This window comes from Staurois parvus, unplaced genomic scaffold, assembly GCF_062004578.1.
Source record: "Staurois parvus isolate SC_StPar_1 unplaced genomic scaffold, SC_StPar_1.0 ptg001892l, whole genome shotgun sequence".
NCBI lineage: Eukaryota > Metazoa > Chordata > Amphibia > Anura > Ranidae > Staurois > Staurois parvus.
Genome location: NW_028319688.1, coordinates 142,589 through 165,312, shown reverse-complemented (window position 1 = coordinate 165,312; position 22,724 = coordinate 142,589). Strand labels below are relative to the sequence as shown.

At 46.8% G+C, this 22,724-nt stretch overlaps 1 protein-coding gene across 1 annotated transcript in view; it reads left to right on the top strand.

Moving 5' to 3' along the window:
* Window positions 1-717: 717 nt before the first annotated feature.
* LOC149433868 (vesicular glutamate transporter 2-like) overlaps window positions 718-22,724 on the top strand; it is a 46,633-nt gene continuing 24,626 nt past the window's right edge. The window contains exons 1-5 of the mRNA XM_089664346.1: window positions 718-898; window positions 3,170-3,257; window positions 3,336-3,422; window positions 20,571-20,713; window positions 20,827-20,976. Of these exons, the coding sequence (XP_089520472.1) occupies window positions 728-898; window positions 3,170-3,257; window positions 3,336-3,422; window positions 20,571-20,713; window positions 20,827-20,976 (639 nt within the window). The 5' untranslated portion in view covers window positions 718-727. The remainder of the gene's footprint in view (window positions 899-3,169; window positions 3,258-3,335; window positions 3,423-20,570; window positions 20,714-20,826; window positions 20,977-22,724) is intronic.

Here is a 22,724-nt window from a genome sequence, read left to right as displayed (position 1 = left end):
ACAGGAGATGGTCAGAGACTGCAGACATAGTACAGGAGACGGTCAGAGACTGCAGATGTGGTACAGGAGATGGTCAGAGACTGCAGATGTGGTACAGGAGATGGTCAGAGACTGCAGACATGATACAGAAGATGGTCAGAGACTGCAGACATACTACAGGAGACGGTCAGAGACTGCAGACATGATACAGGAGATGGTCAGAGACTGCAGACATACTACAGGAGACGGTCAGAGACTGCAGACATGATACAGGAGATGGTCAGAGACTGCAGACATACTACAGGAGACGGTCAGAGACTGCAGCCATGATACAGGAGATGGTCAGAGACTGCAGACATAGTACAGGAGATGGTCAGAGACTGCAGACATAGTACAGGAGATGACCAGAGACTGCAGACACAGTACAGGAGATGACCAGAGACTGCAGACATACTACAGGAGACGGTCAGAGACTGCAGACATAGTACAGGAGACGGTCAGAGACTGCAGACATACTACAGGAGACGGTCAGAGACTGCAGACATAGTACAGGAGACGGTCAGAGACTGCAGACATAGTACAGGAGACGGTCAGAGACTGCCTTGTTTGCCCCGCAGTAGCCACGCCCCTGGATCAGTGTATAGTTGTATGTTCCCCACATGGCTGTCATGGAACCTCCCTGTTATGTTGACGCCAAACATGATAACCGGTGAAGGATTCCTAGAAAGAGTCGTTCATATTCCCAGGAATGTCCTTCTTGTCCTCCATGAACTCACGTTTGACTTTCATGTCTCTGATTTGCAGGGTGTTCGGTGCGGCCATAGTGCTCACCTCCAGTCTCAACATGTTAATCCCGTCTGCGGCCAGAGTGCATTATGGGTGTGTGATCTTCGTCCGGATCCTGCAAGGGCTGGTAGAGGTACTGAGGATCACTTCTATTATAACCACATTGAATACAGTTCATGCAGCCTGTTCATTCTGACTCTATTACTAATTCATGCAGCCTGTTCATTCTGACTCTATTACTAGTTCATGCAGCCTGTTCATTCTGACTCTATTACTAGTTCATGCAGCCTGTTCATTCTGACTCTATTACTAGTTCATGCAGCCTGTTCATTCTGACTCTATTACTAGTTCATGCAGCCTGTTCATTCTGACTCTATTACTAGTTCATGCAGCCTGTTCATTCTGACTCTATTACTAGTTCATGCAGCCTGTTCATTCTGACTCTATTACTAGTTCATGCAGCCTGTTCATTCTGACTCTGTTACTAGTTTATGCAGCCTGTTCATTCTGACTCTTTTACTAGTTTATGCAGCCTGTTCGTTCTGACTCTATTACTAGTTCATGCAGCCTGTTCATTCGGACTCTTACTAGTTCATACAGCCTGTTCATTCTGACTCTATTACTAGTTCATGCAGCCTGTTCATTCTGACTCTATTACTAGTTTATGCAGCCTGTTCGTTCTGACTCTATTACTAGTTCATGCAGCCTGTTCATTCGGACTCTTACTAGTTCATACAGCCTGTTCATTCTGACTCTATTACTAGTTCATGCAGCCTGTTCATTCTGACTCTATTACTGTGCAAAAAAAACCCAAAAGCACTAAAATAGCAAAATTCTGTTTCTCTGAGTCATCTATGTACTGACACACACAGCAGGAGGGAGAGGAGAAGAAGCCGGCTTTCAGCTGCTGCAGAGCGAGTCATACAGGGGATCGGTTGCAGTAGTACCCCCCCCCCCCATCACGCCAATCACCCTTCCTGCCCACATCTGATTCACCCAGCTGGCTTGGCCTGCCCCGGCTGGCCGGGGCCCTGTACAGGAGGACTGGAGGGACCCCTTATCCACAGCCATGGGAACAATCATAGGAAAGAATAAATACAGGATGCAGAAGACAGTTCATGCAGCCTGTTCATTCTGACTCTATTACTGTGCACACAAAAACACTAAAATAGCAAAGTTCTGCTTCTTTGAGTCATCTATATACTGACACACACAGCGGGAGGGAGAGGAGAAGAAGTCTGCATTCAGCTGCTGGAGAGAGAGCCATACAGGCAGGGGCGGACTGACAACTCATGGGGCCCCCGGGCAATAAGGGATCATGGGGCCCCTGTGTCCTTGCCCAAACTCAAAAAAGCCTATGAAAAAGGTACCAGGGGCATCTTATGGGGCCCCCTACTGACCCCGGGCCCTCGGGCAGTGCCCAAGTTTCCGAATGGTCAGTCGGCCCCTGGATACAGGGGATCGGTTCCAGTAGTTTCCCCACCCCCCCTCCCACCAATGCGAATCAAATGCGGGCAGGAAGGGTGATCGGCCCACATTTGATTCACCCAGCCGCTTTGGCCTCCCCCTGCTCTATAGGAGGACTGGTGGACCCTTCTTATCCACGGCCCTGGGAACAATCATAGGGAAGAATGAATACAGGATGCAGAAGACAGTTCATGCAGCCTGTTCATTCTGACTCTATTACTGTGCAACAAAACCCACTAAAATAGCAAAGTCATCTATATGCTGACACACATTCCTGGATATAATTCCAAGGAAGGGTTGTGTGTTCATCCTCTTACAGCTATTTTAAGAATGTTGTAGGGCAGCACAGTGGCTGAGTGGTCAGCACTTCCACCTGGAAGTACTCAGGTTGTTGGTTTGAATCCCAACCACGGCACCACCTACCTGGAGTTTGCATGTTCTCCCTGTGCCTGCGTGGGTTTCCTCCCACACTCCAAAGACATGCTGGTAGGTAAATTGGCCCTAGTATGTGTATGTATGAAGGTGAGTTAGGGACAGGGGCAGACTGACAACTCATGGGGCCCCCGGGCAACAGGGGATCATGGGGCCCCTGTGTCCATGCCCAAACTCAAAAGAGCCTATGAAAAAGGTACCAGGGGCCCCCTACTGACCCCAGGCCCTTGGGCACTGCCCGAGTTTCCAAATGGTCAGTCCGCCCCTGATTGGGGACCTTAGATTGTACGCTCCTCGGGGGCGGGGACTGATGTGAATGTACAATATATGTATGTAAAGTGCTGAGTACATTGATGATGCTATAAAAGTACCTGAAATAAATAAAAAATATATTTTCAACGCTGGAATGTCTGATGTTGAAACATTGCCAATCCTGCATGATACAAAAAATACAACGGAATGCTCTTTTTTTTTTTTTACATTTTTTTCTTTTTTATAACTTTAGGGTGTCACCTACCCGGCATGCCACGGAATATGGAGCAAGTGGGCGCCGCCATTAGAGAGGAGCAGGCTGGCGACCACCTCCTTCTGCGGTAAAGATTCAGTCTCACCAATGTTTTGTCTCCCCGGTGCGGGAAACCTTCGCCACTGACCAGTTTCCCTTCTCTCAGGGTCCTACGCGGGAGCCGTGATCGCCATGCCTTTAGCCGGGATCCTCGTGCAATACACCGGCTGGTCATCGGTATTCTATGTATACGGTAAGATCATCGTTTCTCTGTCTCGGCTTTCCCTGCGGCTCGCGCTCATCGCGAGGAGCCGCGCTCCTCCTGCTGGGTTCTACCTGCAGCTTACATGAAAGATAATGCAGCAGGAGAAGTGAGACTTCCCTGATTGAAGCGATAGTAGCTGCAGTTCTATATCTCTTGGTTAGACACGAGGTTACAGCAAGAAGCGCACCTCACAGACCAGGGGCGGACTGACCATTCGAGCACTCTGGCACTGCCCGAGGGCCCGGGGTCAGTAGGGGGCCCCATGAAATGCCCCTAGTAACTTTTATAGGCTTTTTTGGGTGTGCTTTGAGTGTGGGTGAGGACACAGGGGCCCCATGATCCTCTATTTCCCAGGGGCCCCATGAGTTGTCAGTCCGCCCCTGTAAAGGACGGTTTAATACTGTAATTGTCTGATACAATTATATTACTAAAAAAAAATCATGACTTTAACCCCTTGGCGCCGACGTCAAGCAAACAGGGGCGGACTGACCATTCGAGCACTCGGGCAGTGCCTGAGGGCCCGGGGTCTGTAGGGGGCCCCATGAGATGCCCCTGATACCTTTCACTGGCTTTTTCATAGGCTTTTTTAGGTGTGGGCGAGGACACAGGGCCCCCATGATCCCCTATTGCCCCCTAAGGGCCCCTGTTTCCTTGTCCAAACTCAAAAAAGCCTATGAAAAAGGTACCAGGGGCATCTCATGGGGCCCCCTACTGATCCTGGGCCCTCGGGCAGTGCCTGAGTTTCCAAATGGTCAGTCCGCCCCTGCACGCAAAATATGCGGCCTCACAGAACCGGGCCTTTTTTCTGTGGGGCCGCCTTTTTCGTGTACCTGTGTTTTGTGCTGGGAGCCCGCTGCCCAGCGCGCTCCCAGCACAAATATCGGGGCGTCACTGAGAGCCCCGATTCCAGTTCCAACGATAGGGACGTGGGATTCCCCATTCCGAGTCACATGACCACTGTGATAGCCTCTGATTGGCTATCACCTTGATCAGTCACTGTGAAGCCCGCCCCCCCCCCCCCCTTGTTTTTTTTTTCCCTCTGAATGGAGGTATAGAGGATAGAAAAAAACAACTGTTTGTAAAAAAAAAAAAAAAAAAGATAAATAAATATTAGTCCTCTGGATGTTTTTACAGCGGCTGTTTTTGGCTTTTGACGTTTTTTGGCATTTTTTTCTCCAGCCAGTAAACCCCCCCCCCCCCCCGCATGTTATCCTATGTGTCCATACACACACAGACTGGAATCAACGACTTTTGGCTGGAAAAAACCCAGGACTAGCGAGCTTCTAGAGGAGTTTTTGGCTCCATGCGCACTGGGGGGGAGGGGCATTTTGATGACGCTGGTAACGTTAGCTGTGTAAAATCAAGTTAAAAATGTGAGCTTTTCAGCGTTTTTGCATTAGCGTTTAGCGGAGTTTTGCCACGTTTAGCAGCGTTTTCCTGCGTTTTTACATGTTTGCAGTTTTTATCCTTTTTTTTTACTGAAAAAAAATTTTTGTTTGGTCAAATAAATAATTTTTTTGGTCAAAAAAAGTCCACAAACGCCGGTTTGCGGCATTTTACTGCGTTTTGCTGCGTTTTCCGCGTTTTTCCACGTTTACATTTTGTATCATTTGTTTTTACTAGAAAAAAATTTTTTTGGTCAAATAAATTTTTTTTTGGTCAAAAAAAGTCCAAAAACGCCGGTTTGTAGCATTTTACTGCATTTTGCCACGTTTTTCTGCGTTTTGCTGCGTTCGCATTTTTTATCGTTTTTTTTACTAAAAAAAAAATATTTTTTTGGTCAAATAAATTATTTTTTTGGTCAAAAAAGTCCAAAAACGCCGGTTTGCAGTGTTTTACTGCGTTTTGCCGCGCTTTGCCGCATTTTCATTTTTTATCATTTTTTTTTTTACTAAAAAAAAAATATTTTTTTGGTCAAATAAATTATTTTTTTGGTCAAAAAAATTCCAAAAACGCCGGTTTGCGGCATTTTACTGCGTTTTGCTGCGTTTTCCGTGTTTGCATTTTTTAGCATTTTTTTTACTAAAAAAAAAATATTTTTTTGGTCAAATAAATTATTTTTTTGGTCAAAAAAGTCCAAAAATGCGTTTTTTTCCGTGTTTACATTTTTTATCATGTTTACTAGCTGTAGAAAAAAAGTCAAACGCCAAAAACAGCCGCTGTAAAAACGTCCCGTGTGCGTGAGGACTTTTAGCTGTAAAAACGCTGAAAAACGCAGCAAAATGCGGTAAATCACTGTGTTTTTGGACTTTTTTGACCAAAAAAAAAATTTTTTTTGGTCAAAAAAAGTTAAAAACGCAAACGCTAATACAAAAATGAGTAAAAAAATGCTGAAAAACTTTTTTTTTTTAACGTGAATTAACACAGCTAAGGTTGCAGGCGTTATCAACCCCCCCCCCCCCCCCCTCTCAGTGTGTATGGAGGCTAAAAAAATAAAATAAAAAATAAAGAAAAAAATACCTAGATCAAAGTTTGATCTAGTTCAGTGCCAGGGTTAGCGTTTGGGTCAAGGTCAGGATTTTTTTTTTTTTTAAATCGGTATCAGTGTCGGTGTGTTTTAAGTAAAAAAAAAAACAATAAAAAAAAATGCGCACTATTGTTTCTGCGCTGTACAATGGGTACAAATAACATCCACATATAGGGTATCGCTGCGATCGTCAAGAGCCGGAGAATTTATTTTGGGTTGTTCTTTGGTGGTAGGTCATGGTAGTAACAAGAAACATACAGCTATATTTAAAAAAAAAAAAAAAAAGTTTTTTTTTTTTTGTTTTTTTTTTACTATTTTGGTCCAGTTTTCCTTTAACCTCTTGCCGACCGCGCATAGCCGAATGACGGCTTCACCGCTGCCGGCCAGTTCTGAGTGGACGTCATATGACGTCCTCCCAGAACGCGCTATCCTGCGTGCCCCAGGGGGCGCGCACCCGGCGATCTCCGTGATCGCTGTGTCCTACGGACACAGCTGATCACGTGATGTGGTAAAAGGCCAATCACAGCGGCCTTTTACTACGTGATCAGCGGTGTCCAATGACACGCTGATCACAGGGAAATGCAAGTGCCGGTTCTCGGCTGCACTTTCCTCACGCTGTCAGATCGTGAGGAAAGTACTGCCGAGAACTGGCAGTTGTCAGAGCGGGGATCGGCACCGATCATCAGGGCACTGATGATCAGTGCCCTGATGATCGGTGCCCAGCAGTGACCCCCGCAAGTTCCGCCCAGCAGTGCGCCCACTAGCTCCGCCCACCTGTGCCCAGCAGTGCCCCCACCTGTGCCCAGCAGTGCCCCCACCTGTGCCCAGCAGTGCACCCACCTGTGCCACTCTGCAGTGCCACCTACCTGTGCCCAGAAGTGCCACCTACATGTGCCCAGCAGTGCCACCCACCTGTGCCCACCAGTGCCACCCACCTGTGCCCACCCACCAGTGCTGCCCACCAGTGCAGCCCAGCAGTGCTGCCAGTCAGTGCCACCAGTCAGTGCCCAGGGGTTGTGCCAGTCAGTGCCTCCAGTCAGTGCCCAGCAGTGATGCCAGTCAGTGCCGTCTATCAGTACCCATAATCAGTGTCACCTATCAGTGCCGCCTATCCGTGCCACCTCATTAGTACTGCCTATCAGTGCCCTTTAGTGCTGCCTATCAGTGCCCATCAGTGCTGCCTCATCAACGCACATCAGTGAAGGAGAAAAAATACCTGTTTGAAAAATTTTATAAAAGAAACAAACTTTTTTTTTTTTTCAAATTTTTTGCACTTTTTTTATTTATAGCGCAAAAAGTAATGTTGCATGACCGCGCAATTGTCAATCAAAGTGCGGCAGCGCTGAAAGCTGAAAATTGGCCTGGTAAGGAAGGGGGTATAAGTGCCCGGTAGGCAAGTGGTTAATAATGAAAAAAAATCAGGAGATATCCATTACCATTCACCACCAAATGAAGCCCAATTTGTCCTGAAAAAAAAAAGGTATAATCCACCCGGATGTACGAAGTAGTTGTGATGATACGGACGGTTTTACAGGTCAAAGTTGTAAAATTCTACTTAGGCATTTAGATTTGTGTTACTTTGAGGCGTGACGGGTTAAAAAAAATGTAAATGGATAATAGATATATAGTGAGTAATGGAAGGTTTGCTTTGTGTCTGTTTTGGGGCATTTCTGCCATTTCTGGGTTTCTCTGTAGAGAGGGGACTTTTGCGTTGCTTAGACTGGTGGGATATGACCGGCCTGCTTCCGACATGCGTCTGGGGGCGGAGACTCCGGGGGTGGGGCTCGCCTGCATCCAATGAAATAAAAATGAATATTGATTGAAAACACTGAATCCTTAGAAGAAATACTAAAGATATAATATATAGAAATAATTGGTTTCCCCTTTAAAGCCTTAACAATATTAAAGAGGACCCACCACCCACCACCCTGCATGTGAGCGCCACAGACCAGAAACACCACCAAATTCAGCATTAATATTCAAAGCAAACACATCCATCCATCCATGTCTCTATCCATCCATCCATCCATGTCTCCATCCATCCATGTCTCCATCCATCCATCCATGTCTCCATCCATCCGTCCATCCATGTCTCCATCCATCCATCCATGTCTCCATCCATCCATGTATCCATCCATCCATCCATCCATGTCTCCATCCATCCATCCTTCCATGTCTCCATCCTTCCTTCCATGTCTCCATCCTTCCTTCCATGTCTCCATCCATCCTTCCATGTCTCCATCCATCCATCCATCCATGTCTCCATCCATCCATCCATCCATCCATCCATGTTTCCATCCATCCATGTCTCCATCCATCCATCCATGTCTCCATCCATTCATCCATCCATCCATGTCTCGATCCATCCGTCCATCCATGTCTCCATCCATCCATCCATGTCTCCATCCATCCGTCCATCCATGTCTCCATCCATCCATCCATGTCTCCATCCATCCATGTCTCCATCCATCCATGTCTCCATCCATCCATGTCTCCATCCATCCATGTCTCCATCCATCCATCCATGTCTCCATCCATCCATCCATGTCTCCATCCATCCATCCATGTCTCCATCCATCCAAGCATGTCTCCATCCATGTCTCCATCCATCCATCCATGTCTCCATCCATCCATTCATCCATCCATGTCTCCATCCATGTCTCCATCCATCCATCCATCCATCCATGTCTCCATCCATCCATCCATCCATCCATGTCTCCATCCATCCATCCATCCATCCATCCATCCATCCATGTCTCCATCCATCCATGTCTCCATCCATCCATCCATGTCTCCATCCATCCATCCATCCATCCATGTCTCCATCCATCCAAGCATGTCTCCATCCATGTCTCCATCCATCCATCCATGTCTCCATCCATCCATTCATCCATCCATGTCTCCATCCATGTCTCCATCCATCCATCCATCCATCCATCCATGTCTCCATCCATCCATCCATCCATCCATGTCTCCATCCATCCATCCATCCATCCATGTCTCCATCCATCCATGTCTCCATCCATCCATCCATGTCTCCATCCATCCATCCATGTCTCCATCCATCCAAGCATGTCTCCATCCATGTCTCCATCCATCCATCCATGTCTCCATCCATCCCTGTCTCCATCCATCCATTCATCCATCCATGTCTCCATCCATCCATCCATCCATGTCTCCATCCATCCATCCATGTCTCCATCCATCCATCCATATCTCCATCCATCCATGTCTCCATCCATCCATGTCTTCATCCATCCATGTCTCCATCCATGTCTCCATCCATCCATGTCTCCATCCATGTCTCCATCCATCCATGTCTCCATCCATCCATCCATCCATGTCTTCATCCATTCATCCATCCATCCATGTCTCCATCCATCCATGTCTCCATCCATCCATCCATGTCTCCATCCATCCATCCATCCATGTCTCCATCCATGTCTCCATCCATCCATGTCTCCATCCATCCAAGCATGTCTCCATCCATGTCTCCATCCATCCATCCATGTCTCCATCCATCCCTGTCTCCATCCATTCATCCATCCATGTCTCCATCCATGTCTCCATCCATCCATCCATCCATCCATCCATGTCTCCATCCATCCATCCATCCATGTCTCCATCCATCCATGTCTCCATCCATCCATCCATATCTCCATCCATCCATGTCTCCATCCATGTCTCCATCCATCCATGTCTCCATCCATGTCTCCATCCATCCATCCATGTCTCCATCCATCCATGTCTCCATCCATCCATCCATCCATGTCTCCATCCATCCATCCATCCATCCATCCATGTCTTCATCCATTCATCCATCCTTCCATGTCTCCATCTATCCATCCATGTCTCCATCCATCCATGTCTCCATCCATCCATTCATCCATGTCTCCATCCATCCATCCATCCATCCATGTCTCCATCCATCCATGTCTCCATCCATCCTTCCATGCCACCATGCTTTATTTTGCTGAGAAACCATTATGAAAAGCAACCCCCAAGTGGCCAATTTGAGTAAGGGCAGATGATTCATGTAGCATTTACTTCCTGGAATCCATCTGCCCTTAGCTCCAGCATTGGCTGAGCTGAGAACCCTCCCTCCCTTCCATAAGACTGCTGGGATGATGTCCTCATGTGCCTAGGTGTGGAAACCAGGAAGTAGCTGAAGAAATGTAAAAAAAAAAGTTAAACACAAATAAATATGATCTACTTTCCTATCCATTTACCAATTGTAGCAGCAGAACCCACACGGGAGAAAAATATATTATAAAAATATTCTTCCCAAATATATTGACATTGATTTGAAATACTACAATTTTGGCCGTATTATATATATATATACTGTATGTTGAAATGCTTTTTTTATTACAAAATATCTGAAAAATATTTTTAAAAATATAAATATTTTTTAATATATTCTTCAGATATTTTTAACATATAGAAAGTAATTTTATACTTTTACATATATTTGTAAATGCGTTCCAAAAATGCAGATTAAATGTATTTTTAAAGACATGCAGTATATTTGAAAAAAAATGTATTTTTTAAAAAATTTTCATATATTTTGTAATATATAAAAAACACATTTCCACATACAGTGCATATATATATACTGTGTTTTTTTATATATTACAAAATATATGAAAAATTTAAAAAAAATACATTTTCGAATATACTGTATGTCTTTAAAAATACATTTAATCTGCATTTTTGGAATGCATTTACAGATATATGTAAAAATATAAAATGACTTTCTATATGTTAAAAAAATCTGAAGAATATATTAAAAAATATTTATATTTTTAAAAATATTTTTCAGATATTTTGTAATATATAAAAAAAGCATTTCAACATACAGTATATATATATACTGGAGGACACTAGTCTGGTCATGGTGTCATCAGTCTGTGAATGGCTGGTCATGGATCTTCTGTCCTCCTCAACTGTTTTGAAAAAGGGTGAAAGAAAACCTTCTGTAATGCTTTTCTGAATTTGCAACCAACAATTTTTGGTTTGGTTTTGGTTGGCAAGCTTGAAGTGAGGAAATCCATAGACTCCCTCAGTTCCCGGCCCCCGGCCTTTCCACGTAACAGTTGCTTGGCTGCCCATGAACCTCCTGTCCTCCTCAACTGTTTTGAAAAAGTTTGAAAGAAAACCTTCTGTAATGCGTTCCTGAATTTGCAACCAACAATTTTTGGTTTGGTTTTGGTTTGGTTGGCAAGCTTGAAGTGAGGAAATCCATAGACTCCCTCAGTTCCCGGCCCCGGGCCTTTCCACGTAACAGTTGCTTGGCCCTTAAAGCCCTTCCTGGTCCAACTGAAGACTTTGTCTGCCAAGTTCCTATAGTATATGCTAGAATTTCTTTGCCCTTCATTATTTGCCTTCCTGGAGAAGGGAGCGTATTGATTCCAAGGTTACATTGGTAAAGATGTGGTGGGTGCAAGCCAGAAGGACACTAATCCGGTCATGGTTTCATCAGTCTGTGAATGGCTGCCCACATGAACCTCCTGTCCTCCTCAACTGTTTTGAAAAACGGTGAAAAAAAACCTTCTGTAATGCGTTCCTGAATTTGCAACCAAAATGGAGGTTTGGTTTTGGTTTGGTTGGCAAGCTTGAAGTCAGGAAATCCATAGGCTTCCTTAGTTCCCGTCCCCTGGTCTTTCCACGTAACAGTTGCTTGGCCCTTAAAGCCCTTCCTGGTCCAACTGAAGACTTTGTCTGCCAAGTTCCTATAGTATATACTGCAATTTCTTTGCCCTTCATTATTTGCCTTCCTGGAGAAGGGAGCGTATTGATTCCAAGGTTACTTTGGGTCATATAACCAATGCGCATTTCTGTGGTGGTGATATTTATGCATCCACTGGTGAAGCTCCCTCAACACCCTGTGGTGCCAAGGTGCAAGTGATCAATGTGTCGTAAATCTGAATCCAACCCAGTTCCTCTAATGTCCCACCAGAATCCAAAATTACTTACATTGATTCTCAACTGTGTAAGTAACTGGGCTGAGTGACGTCAACGGTTGGTAAAGATGTGGTGGGTGCAAGCCAGAAGGACACTAGTCTGGTCATGGTTTCATCAGTCTGTGAATGGCTGCCCACATGAACCTCCTGTCCTCCTCAACTGTTTTGAAAAACGGTGAAAGAAAACCTTCTGTAATGCGTTTCTGAATTTGCAACCAACAATTTTTGGTTTGGTTTTGGTTTGGTTGGCAAGCTTGAAGTGAGGAAATCCATAGGCTCCCTCAGTTCCTGACCCTGGGCCTTTACACGTAACAGTTGCTTGGCCCTTAAGGCCCTTCCTAGTCCAACTGAAGACTTTGTCTGCCAAGTTCCTATAGTATATACTGCAATTTCTTTGCCCTTCATTATTTGCCCTCCTGGAGAAGGATTAATTCCAAGGTTACTTTGGGTCATATAACCAATGCGCATTTCTGTGGTGGTGATATTTATGCATCCACTGGTGAAGCTCCCTCAACACCCTATGGTGTCAAGGTGCAAGTGATCAATGTGTCGAAATGTGAATCCAACCCTGTTCCTCTAATGTCCCACCAGAAGCCAAAATTACTTACATTGATTCTCAACTGTGTAAGTAACTGGGCTGAGTGACGTCAACGGTTGGTAAAGATGTGGTGGGTGCAAGCCAGAAGCTGTCAGGTTTGTCCAGGTTGAATGCACTAAGAGTTCAGACAAACATCCAAACAGCCAGTGTTTAGTCCAAATCTACGTTCAGACAGAACACAAAGCTCATCCCTGTTAATGAGGTCATTTGTTAAAATAATCTTTCAGCTGGAGGACACTAGTCTGGTCATGGTGTCATCAGTCTGTGAATGGCTTCCCATGAACCTCCTGTCTTCGTCAAATGTTTTGAAATGTTCGGGAGCCCTAAAAGGGTGAGAGAAAACCTTCTGTAATGCGTTTCTGAATTTGCAACCAACAATTTTTGGTTTGGTTTTGGTTTGGTTGGCAAGCTTGAAGTGAGGAAATCCATAGGCTCCCTCAGTTCCCGGCCCCGGGCCTTTCCATGTAACAGTTGCTTGGCTGCCCATGAACCTCCTGTCCTCCTCAACTGTTTTGAAAAACGGTGAAAGAAAACCTTCTGTGATGCGTTTCTGAATTTGCAACCAGCAATTTTTGGTTTGGTTTTGGTTTGTTTGGCAAGCTTGAAGTGAGGAAATCCATAGGCTTCCTCAGTTCCTGACCCTGGGCCTTTCCACGTAACAGTTGCTTGGCCCTTAAGGCCCTTCCTAGTCCAACTCAAGGCTTTGTCTGCCAAGTTCATATAGTATATACTGCAATTTCTTTGCCCTTCATTATTTGCCTTCCTGGAGAAGGGAGCGTATTGATTCCAAGGTTACATTGGGTCATATAACCAATGCGCATTTCTGTGGTGGTGATATTTATGCATCCACTGGTGAAGCTCCCTCAACACCCTGTGGTGTCAAGGTGCAAGTGATCAATGTGTCGTAATGTGAATCCAACCCAGTTCCTTTAATGTCCCACCAGAATCCAAAACAGAGCTCTCCTTTGTGCAGTCACCATCATCCTTGTTGCTGCAACATAGACACCTTTGACGTAACCTTTTTTCCACTTGTCCCAGTCTGGTAAAATACTAGTGGGGTCTCCAGAAACATCCAAAGATCCAACGGCAAAGTGTGCCGTCCTCATAACCAGATACTGTAGCCAAGCCATAGACCTGAGAACATCTGTTCTGTTATCTAGCCAGGCAACTGAACCACACTATTTTTACAAAAAGTCCAAAAACCAAGAAATAGAATGGAGTTCCCTTCAGCTCACCTCTCAGATACACAAAGTGAAGAGAAAGCCCTCAAATAGTTGTCACCGAAACATGTTATGGCTTCATGCCCAGAAGTCATTACGAAATTTGGCCTTGGCATCTTGGTTGTAGAGTGGGTACGCATTTCTTTACATACACTTTATTGCCAAAAGTATTGGGCCGCCTGCCTTTACATGCCCATGAACTTTATTAGCATCCCAGTCTTAGTCCGTAGGGTTCAATATTGAGTTGGCCCCGCCCTTTGCAGCTATAACAGCTTCAACTCTTCTGTAATAAATGAACATATAGTGCCGGGCTCATTCATACCAGGAGGTGCGTCTGCTTTTCTGCGCATTCCCACGTGTTGTGTTTTAGGCTTGGTTCAGATCTACACTATATTGGCAACAGTATTGGGCTGCCTGCCACATGAACTTTAATGGCCTCCCAGTCTTAGTCCATAGGGTTCAATGTTGAGTTGGCCCCGCCCTTTCCACGCACATGACCTTTCATGGCCCCCAGTCTTAGTCCGTAGCGTTCAATATTGAGTTGGCCCCACCCTTTCCACGCACATGACCTTTAATGGCCTCCCAGTCTTAGTCCGTAGGGTTCAATGTTGAGTTGGCCCCACCCTTTCCACGCACGTGACCTTTCATGGCCCCCAGTCTTAGTCCGTAGGGTTCAATGTTGAGTTGGCCCCGCCCTTTCCACGCACATGACCTTTAATGGTCCCCCAGTCTTAGTCCGTAGGGTTCAGTATTGAGTTGGCCCCGCCCTTTCCACACACATGACCTTTAATGGTCCCCCAGTCTTAGTCCGTAGGGTTCAGTATTGAGTTGGCCCCGCTCTTTGCAGCTATAACAGCTTCAACTCTTCTGGGAAGGCCGTCCACAAGGTTTAGGAGGGTGTCTATGGGAAGGTTGGACCATTCTTCCAGAAGCACATTTGTCAGGTCAGGCACTGATGTCGGGGGAGGAGGCCTGGCTCGCAGTCTCCGCTCTAATTCATCCCAAAGGTGTTCTTTGGGGTTGAGGTCAGGACTCTGTGCAGGACAGTCAAGTTCCTCCACCCCAAACTGGCTCCTCCATGTCTTTATGGAGCTTGCTTTGTGCACTGGTGCGCAGACATGTTGGAACAAGAAGGGGCCATTCCCAAACTCTTCTCACAAAGTTGGGAGCATGAAATTGTCCTAAATGTCTTGGTATGCTGACGCCTTATGAGTTTCCTTCACTGGAACTAGGGGGCTAAGCCCAACCCCTGAAAAAAAAACCCATACCATAATCCCCCCCTCCACCAAACTTTACACTTGGCACATTGCAGTCAGGCAAGTACCGTTCTCCTGGCAACTGCCAAAGCCAGACACGTCCATCAGATTGCCAGACAGGGAAGCATGATTCTTCACTCCAGACAAGTCTCCACTGCTCTAGAGTGCAGTGGCGGCGTGCTTTACACCACGGCATCCGACGCTTTGCATTGCACTTGGTGATGGAAGGCTTGGATGCAGCTGCTCGACCATGGAAACCCATTCCATGAAGCTCTCTACGCACTGTTGTTGGGCTCATCTGAAGGCCACACCAAGTTTGGAGGTCTTTAGCTATTGACTCTGCAGACAGTTGGCGACTTCTGCGCACTGTGCGCTTCAGCATGCGCTGACCCCGCCCTGTCATGTGACGTGGCCTACCACTTGGTGGCTGAGTGGCTGTTGTTCCCAGTGGCTTCCACTTTGTTATAATCCCACTAACAGTTGAGCGTGGAATATTTAGTAGCCAGGAAATGTCACGGATGGACTTATTGCCCAGGTGGCCACCTATCACGGGACCACGGTTGGAGTCACTGAGCTCCTGAGAGCGACCCATTCTTTCACCAATGTTTGTAGAAGCAGTCTGCATGCCTAGGGGCTTGATTGTATACACCTGTGTCCATGGAGGGGATTGGAACACCTGAATCACATGATATGGAGGGGATTGGAACACCTGAATCACATGATTTGGATGGCTGACCCAATACTTTTGGCAATATAGTGTATACTTTGATATCTCAGACCTATATGTGCCTCCTTTTTGATGTCCTTTAAAATGAACTTTGTGCCTACTATTTGATTTCGTAAACTTTCCAGGAATTGCCGTAATTCATCTGTCACATTCCAGCCCATGTGACCAAGGAGGATAATGGCTCCAATCAGAACATGTCCCTTGGAAAATAACACAGTCCTCTCTGCACACATTTCCACTTCGGGTCAAGGAGGACTAATTAACGTTGTTCCCGGAATAAAATCGTCAATGTGTCTTCCAGAAAACCAATTAAAACACATTCACAGCGAGACGGTTTGTACCGGGTTATTAAAATCTTGGAACATTTTTCAGAGGCTGTTGAATTGATGGATCTTCTGCTACACCCCAGTAGGAGTTATAAAAGGGCAAGGTTTTTGTTCTCATGGAAGGGTGATATATGGAGAGCATTGGAGCTCAATGTTCTCGCAGAAGAGGGTAGGATCTCTACCCCTCTCCGGGGTGGCATTAGGCGACCGTAGAAGTAATCTTGGTCCCTCCTACCATCACAAGAGCATGGAAGAGACAGCTAACGGTCTCCTGGGAATGGATTATCCTCCCGGCTCATAATTGACACGGCAAGAGAAAGCCCCATTCATTTCTATGCTAAGATGATGCAGTTCAACCACAGATGGTAAAGTGGTTGTAAACCTCAGACATGAAATATGAACAAAGCATATCCTGCTATAGTGTGTACCTGTCTCAGTCCAGAACACTAAGGGGTTTATTTACTAAAGCTGGAGAGTCCAAAATCAGACTCCCTTCTGCATAGAAACCAATCAGCTTCTAACCTCAGCTTGTTCAATGAAGCTTTGGCAATGAAACCTGGAAGCTGATTGGTTTCTATGCAGAAGGGAGTCTGATTTTGGACTCTCCAGCTTTAGTAAATAAACCCCTAAGTGTCATTTCTGTCTGCTGCCTCCTTCCTCTGCTATTAGCAGATTGACTGCCTCAGCTCTGTTCCTGTGTAAAGGGGGGGGGGGTGTCTCTTCCATCCAGTCAGCTCTCAGATCTCCCATCACTGAGCTCTGCAGAGTGTACTTTCAGCTCCCCACCCTGTTTTCTGAACTCAGACAGCTTTATAAATTCAGCAATTTGAATGGATGTACAGAAGAAAAGAATGCAGATAGACAGGTACAACTTATGCAGGAAGATTTGTTTCATCTCTGTATATTGCCTGAGGCCAGTCACTTCACTGGGGATATGGGAGGTTTTACAACCACTTTGACTGTAACAATCACGTGAAGAGGAGGATAGTTGAAGACACCTCAGGAGCTATTCCAAGCCTGAGGCTTCCTTAATACAATACCGAAAAAACACGTTTGCCTTCCTGATGTATCCCTGTGCATGCCACCAAAATCATAATGTTCCCTTGATTTTCATCTAAATTTGGAGGAAATTAAAACTCTCGATTGCAGTTCACTACGGGGACCATGATTTTTTTTTTCCTTTTTAATTGCTACAAATTGTGGTCTCCTCTCTGCCTCTCTGCAACCTGAGACAACCATGTTCAGTAGGTGTCACTAGAAGAACCTGGCTGTGTGTATTGAATGTGCCATCTTTTATTATAAATTGCTATATGGGGATGTCTCTTTGTTATATGGGGATGTCTCTTTGCTTGATTGGGATGTCTCTTTGCTATATGGGGATGTCTCTTTGCTGGATTGGGTGGTCTCTTTGCTAGATTAAGCTGTCTCTTTGCTATAGGGGGATGTCGCTTTACTAAATATATGGGAATGTCTCTTTGCTAGATTGGGGTGTCTGCTGAATATATGGGGTGTCTCTTTTCTGGATTTGGGTGTCTCTTTGCTGAATATATTGGGGCATCTCTTTAAAGGATCAGGCTGTATCTTTGCTGATTACATGGGGATGTCTCTTTGCTGGACTCGGCTGTCTTTTTGCTAGATAGGGATGTCTCTTTACTGAATATATGGGGATCGGCTTGTTGGAGTGTCTCTTTGAATATATGGGGGTATCTCTTTGTTTAATATATGGAGCTGTCTCTTTTCTGGATTAAGGTGTCTCTTTGTTAAATATATTAAGATGTCTCATTGCTAGATTGGGCTGTCTCTTTGCTGATCATATGGGGCTGTCTCTTTTCTGGATTGGGCTGTCTCTTTGCTCAATATATGGGGATGTCTCTTTGCTGGATTGGGCTGTCTCTTTGCTAGATTTGGTCATCTCTTTGCTGAATATATGGGGCTGTCTCGTTGTTGGATTGGGATGTCTTTTTTGCTGAATATATTGGGCTGTCTCTTTACTGGATTGAGATCTATACTGGATTGAGATGTCTCTTTGCTGAATATATTGGGATGTCTCTTTGCTGTATTTATCAATCTCTTTGTTGAATATATGTAGCAGTTTCTTTTCTGAATAAGGATGTCTTTTTGCTGGGTTGGGATGTCTCTTTGCTGAATATATGGCTATGTCTCTTTCTTGGATTGGGATGTCTCTTTGTTGATTATATGGGGATGTCTCTTTGCTGAATATATATATATGGGGGTATCTCTTTGCTGGATTGGGCTGTCTTTTTGCTGAATATATGGGGATGTCTCTTTGTTGGATTGGGCTTTCCCTTTGCTAAAGATATGAGGATGCCTCTTTGCTGTATTGGGCAATCTCTTTGCTGAATATATAAGGCAGTCTCTTTGCTGCATATATAGGGATGTCCCTTTGCTGGATTGGGTCATCTCTTTGCTGGATATATGGGGATGCAAGCACTGATGACTTGGAATACACTTTTCATTTTTTAGTTTTAAGAGTGTTAAAATAAAAGTAGATCTACTGAAGGACTCGCTGGGATGGCCACTGGGAAAATTCAGTGGGACAGCCAGTGGGCAGGTCCTGGAGAATGTTGGTGGTCAGGCCTGGGGGGCCCAGGGCTAAAGCTGTGGTGTAAGGGACCCCAAAATTTCATATGGCTGCCCTGTTGAGGTCTTTAATGTGAAAGGAGCACTGGGGGGGGGGAGTTGAGATCTATATTGTGAAAGGAAATGGAGCGAGGGCTCTAATAAGAAAGAAAGGCGGGGGGAGTGCGGACTTCAATGTAAAGAGGTGGGGGAACTGAGGACTCTGATGTGATAGGGTAGGGGGGGTTGTGGACTGAGGATACTGATGTGAATGGTTGTTTGGGGGGGTGGTCTGAGGACAGAAAGGTTGGGGGAGATGGAGTGAAGACTCTGATGTGAAAGGTTGGGTGGGAGTGGACTGAGGACTGTGATGTGAAAGGTTGGGGAGAAGGAGGGATTGAGGACTCTGATGTGAAAGATTGAGGGGGTGGCCTGAGGACTCTGATTTGAAAGGTTGTGGGGGTTGGCCTGAGGACTCTGATGTGAAGTGTTGGGGGGTTGGCCTAAGGACCCCGATGTGAAGTGTTGGGGGGGTGGCCTGAGGACTCTGATGTGAAAGGTCGGGGAGATGGTCTGAGGACTCTGATGTGAAAGATTGTGGGGGGCAGACTGAGGACTCTGATACGAAGTGTTGGGGGGGGGGGTGGCCTGAGGACTCTGATGTGAAATTTCAGGGGGGGGTCTGAGGACTCTGATGTGAAAGATTGTGGGGGGCAGATTGAGGACTCTAATGTGAAGAGTTGGTGAGAAGGTGGGCTGAGGACTCTGATGTGAAGAGGGAAGGAGGGGGCTGAGGACTCTAATGTGAAAGGTCAAGAAGTGGACTGAGGACACTGATGTGAAGAGGTAAAGGGGGGGCTGAGGTCTTTGATGTGAAGAGGGAGGGGGGGCTGAGGACTCAAATGTGAAAGGTCAGGGGGTGGCCTGAGGACTCTGATGTGAAGAGGGAAGGGGCTGAGGACTCTGATGTGAAAGGTTGTGGGGGGCAGACTGAGTACTCTAATGTGAAGAGCTGGTGGGAAGGTGGACTGTGGACTCTGATGTGAAGGAGGGGACTGAGGACTCTGATGTGAAAGGTCAGGGGGTGGCCTGAGGACTCTGATGTGAAGAGGGAAGGGGGCTGAGGACTCTGATGTGAAAGGTTGTGGGGGGCAGACTGAGTACTCTAATGTGAAGAGTTGGTGGGAAGGTGGACTGTGGACTCTGATGTGAAGAGGGAAGGGGGGGCTGAGGACTCTGATGTGAAGAGGGAAGGGGGGGGGCTGAGGACTCTGATGTGAAAGGTCAGGGGGTGGCCTGAGGACTCTGATGTGAAGAGGGAAGGGGCTGAGGACTCTGATGTGAAAGGTTGTGGGGGGCAGACTGAGTACTCTAATGTGAAGAGTTGGTGGGAAGGTGGACTGTGGACTCTGATGTGAAGAGGGAAGGGGGGCTGAGGACTCTGATGTGAAGAGGGAAGGGGGGGGCTGAGGACTCTGATGTGATAGGTCAGGGGGTGGCCTGAGGACTCTGATGTGAAGAGGGAAGGGGCTGAGGACTCTGATGTGAAAGGTTGTGGGGGGCAGACTGAGTACTCTAATGTGAAGAGTTGGTGGGAAGGTGGACTGTGGACTCTGATGTGAAGGAGGGGACTGAGGACTCTGATGTGAAAGGTCAGGGGGTGGCCTGAGGACTCTGATGTGAAGAGGGAAGGGGGCTGAGGACTCTGATGTGAAAGGTTGTGGGGGGCAGACTGAGTACTCTAATGTGAAGAGTTGGTGGGAAGGTGGACTGTGGACTCTGATGTGAAGAGGGAAGGTGGGGGCCTGAGGACTCTGATGTGAAAGGTCAGGGGGTGGACTGAGGACTCTGATGTGAAGAGGGAAGGGGGGGCTGAGAACTGCTAACTGAGCCAAACTAGATGAACTGCTGCTGTGCGCCTGGCAGCGTTGCCCCACCTTCCACAGTGGCCCCTACAGGGGCAGCGCGGCGATCTGCTGACGATTCGTGTCCTTCGCAGGGAGTTTCGGAATAGTCTGGTACTTCTTCTGGATTCTGGTTTCCTATGAGAGCCCGGCGAAGCACCCGACCATCACGGACGAAGAACGCACCTACATCGAGGAGAGCATCGGCGAGAGCGCCAACCTCATGGGTGCACTGGAGGTAAGTGGCGAAGGCTGGACAGCTTGGCTCTAGGCTTGCAATCAAATCTTCCGTCCCCGCCGCCTCAATCACTCTCATCAGCAGCCGACGCTTTCCTTTTCCTCCTTTTCCAGAAATTCAAGACTCCTTGGAGGAAGTTCTTCACCTCGATGCCTGTCTATGCAATCATAGTTGCAAATTTCTGTCGCAGTTGGACGTTTTATCTGCTGCTCATCAGCCAGCCGGCGTACTTTGAGGAGGTGTTTGGCTTCGAGATCAGCAAGGTGAGAAATTCTCAGCCGTCTAGATATCCATTGTATACATTTATATGGGAGCTCTTGTACCCACCAAGGAATTTGTAGTCCTGTTCAGCCAGTCCTGAGGTTTACACAGCTCTGCCACACAGCACAGCCAGCCTAGAGACCTGATTTTTCATTTCACTGCTGCAGTTTAGTAAGACTCCTGGGTCTTCTCCCTCTCCCAGTCTATGAATGGACAGTGAAAGGAGAAGCAGAAGACTGATGAGCTCATCTCTCTGTCACTCTGCACTCTCCTTCTGTATGCATGCCCCTTGTTAGCAGATGAGCACTACAACACAGCTGTTTATCCCCTTGTGCTGCTTCTCCCTCTTCCAGTCTGAGCTCTGCTGTAGGGGGGGGGGCTGATATAAATATAAAGATGGGTGGCCAGGAGGGGTGGCTGCCCTGGCCATTGTCCATTGTGGTATCATGTCGGGGGGGAATTGGGAGAGGAGATTTGTTTTGGGAGGGGGAATTTTGGGGAATGGCAGGGGTAAGAATTTTGTGGAGGGATAATTTGATGGAGTGTGCTAGGAGGGGGGAATTGCAATAGGAAGGGGGATGGGGAAAGAGGATTTGTGCTAGGAGGGGGGATTTGCATCAGGAAGGGGGGTGGGGAAAGACAATTTGTGCTGGGGCGGGATTTGGAGGGATTTGCGTTAGGACGGAGGGTAGGGAAAGAGGATTTGTGTTCGGAGGTGGGATTTGCGTCAGGAAGGGGGGTGGGGAAAGAGGATTTGTGCTGGGGGGATTTGAAGCAATTTGTGTTAGGAAGGGGGGTGGGGAAAGAGGATTTGTGCTGGGGGGATTTGAAGCAATTTGTGTTAGGAAGGGGGGTGGGGAAAGAGGATTTGTGCAAGGAGGGGGGATTTGCGTTAGGAAGGGGGGTGGGGAAAAAGGATTTGCGCTAGGAGGAGGGATTTGGTGGGATTTGCGTTAGGAAAGGAGGTGGGAAAAGAGGATTTGTACTAGGAGGGGGGGTTTGGAGGGATTTGCATTAGGTTGGGGGTGGGAAAAGAGGATTTGTGCTGGGGAGGGGGGATTTGGGGGGAGGGGTTTGTGCTAGAAGAGATGACATGGTAGGAGTGGGGATGGGGAAGCAAAGATTTGTGCTGGGAGCAGGATTTTATCAGGGGGAGGGGCCATTTGTATGGGGGGGGGGATTTATGCTTGGGAGGTAAGCATGCAGTTTAGCACTTTTTTCAGGGGGGTTGCTGACACATGATGCTCATACATTTTTTGGGGGGAAGGGGGGGGCAGTTTGGCATGATTGGATTGGCTCTAGATTGCCTTCTATGTGGGCTGTATTCCATGTTGCCTTATATATGTATCTGTGTTTTGCGCACCCCCAGCACTGTGACTGCGCTGTCACCAGGGCTGCTTTTAGAAACCGCAGGGTCCCATACAGCCAACTTGACAGCCCCCCCCCCCTAAAAACAAAAACCCAGTTTGCGATGCTTTAGTTATGAATGAACACAGTGAGTGATCAGTACCGATCACTCATTGTATTCATGCAGGAAAGGAAGGTACTGGTAAATGCGACATATTTACCGGACCCTTCTCCCATTCTCTATCTTGAAGGATCCTATGGTGTGACAAGGAGAGGAGGGAAGCCGGAGGCACTGCGGGGGTGGGGGCACACATGGGGGCCCAGGCAGTAAGGAGAAACGTATGATGCACAGGGAGGGTGATGGGTGTGAGAGGGGGACGACTACTGGAACGCATCCCCTGTA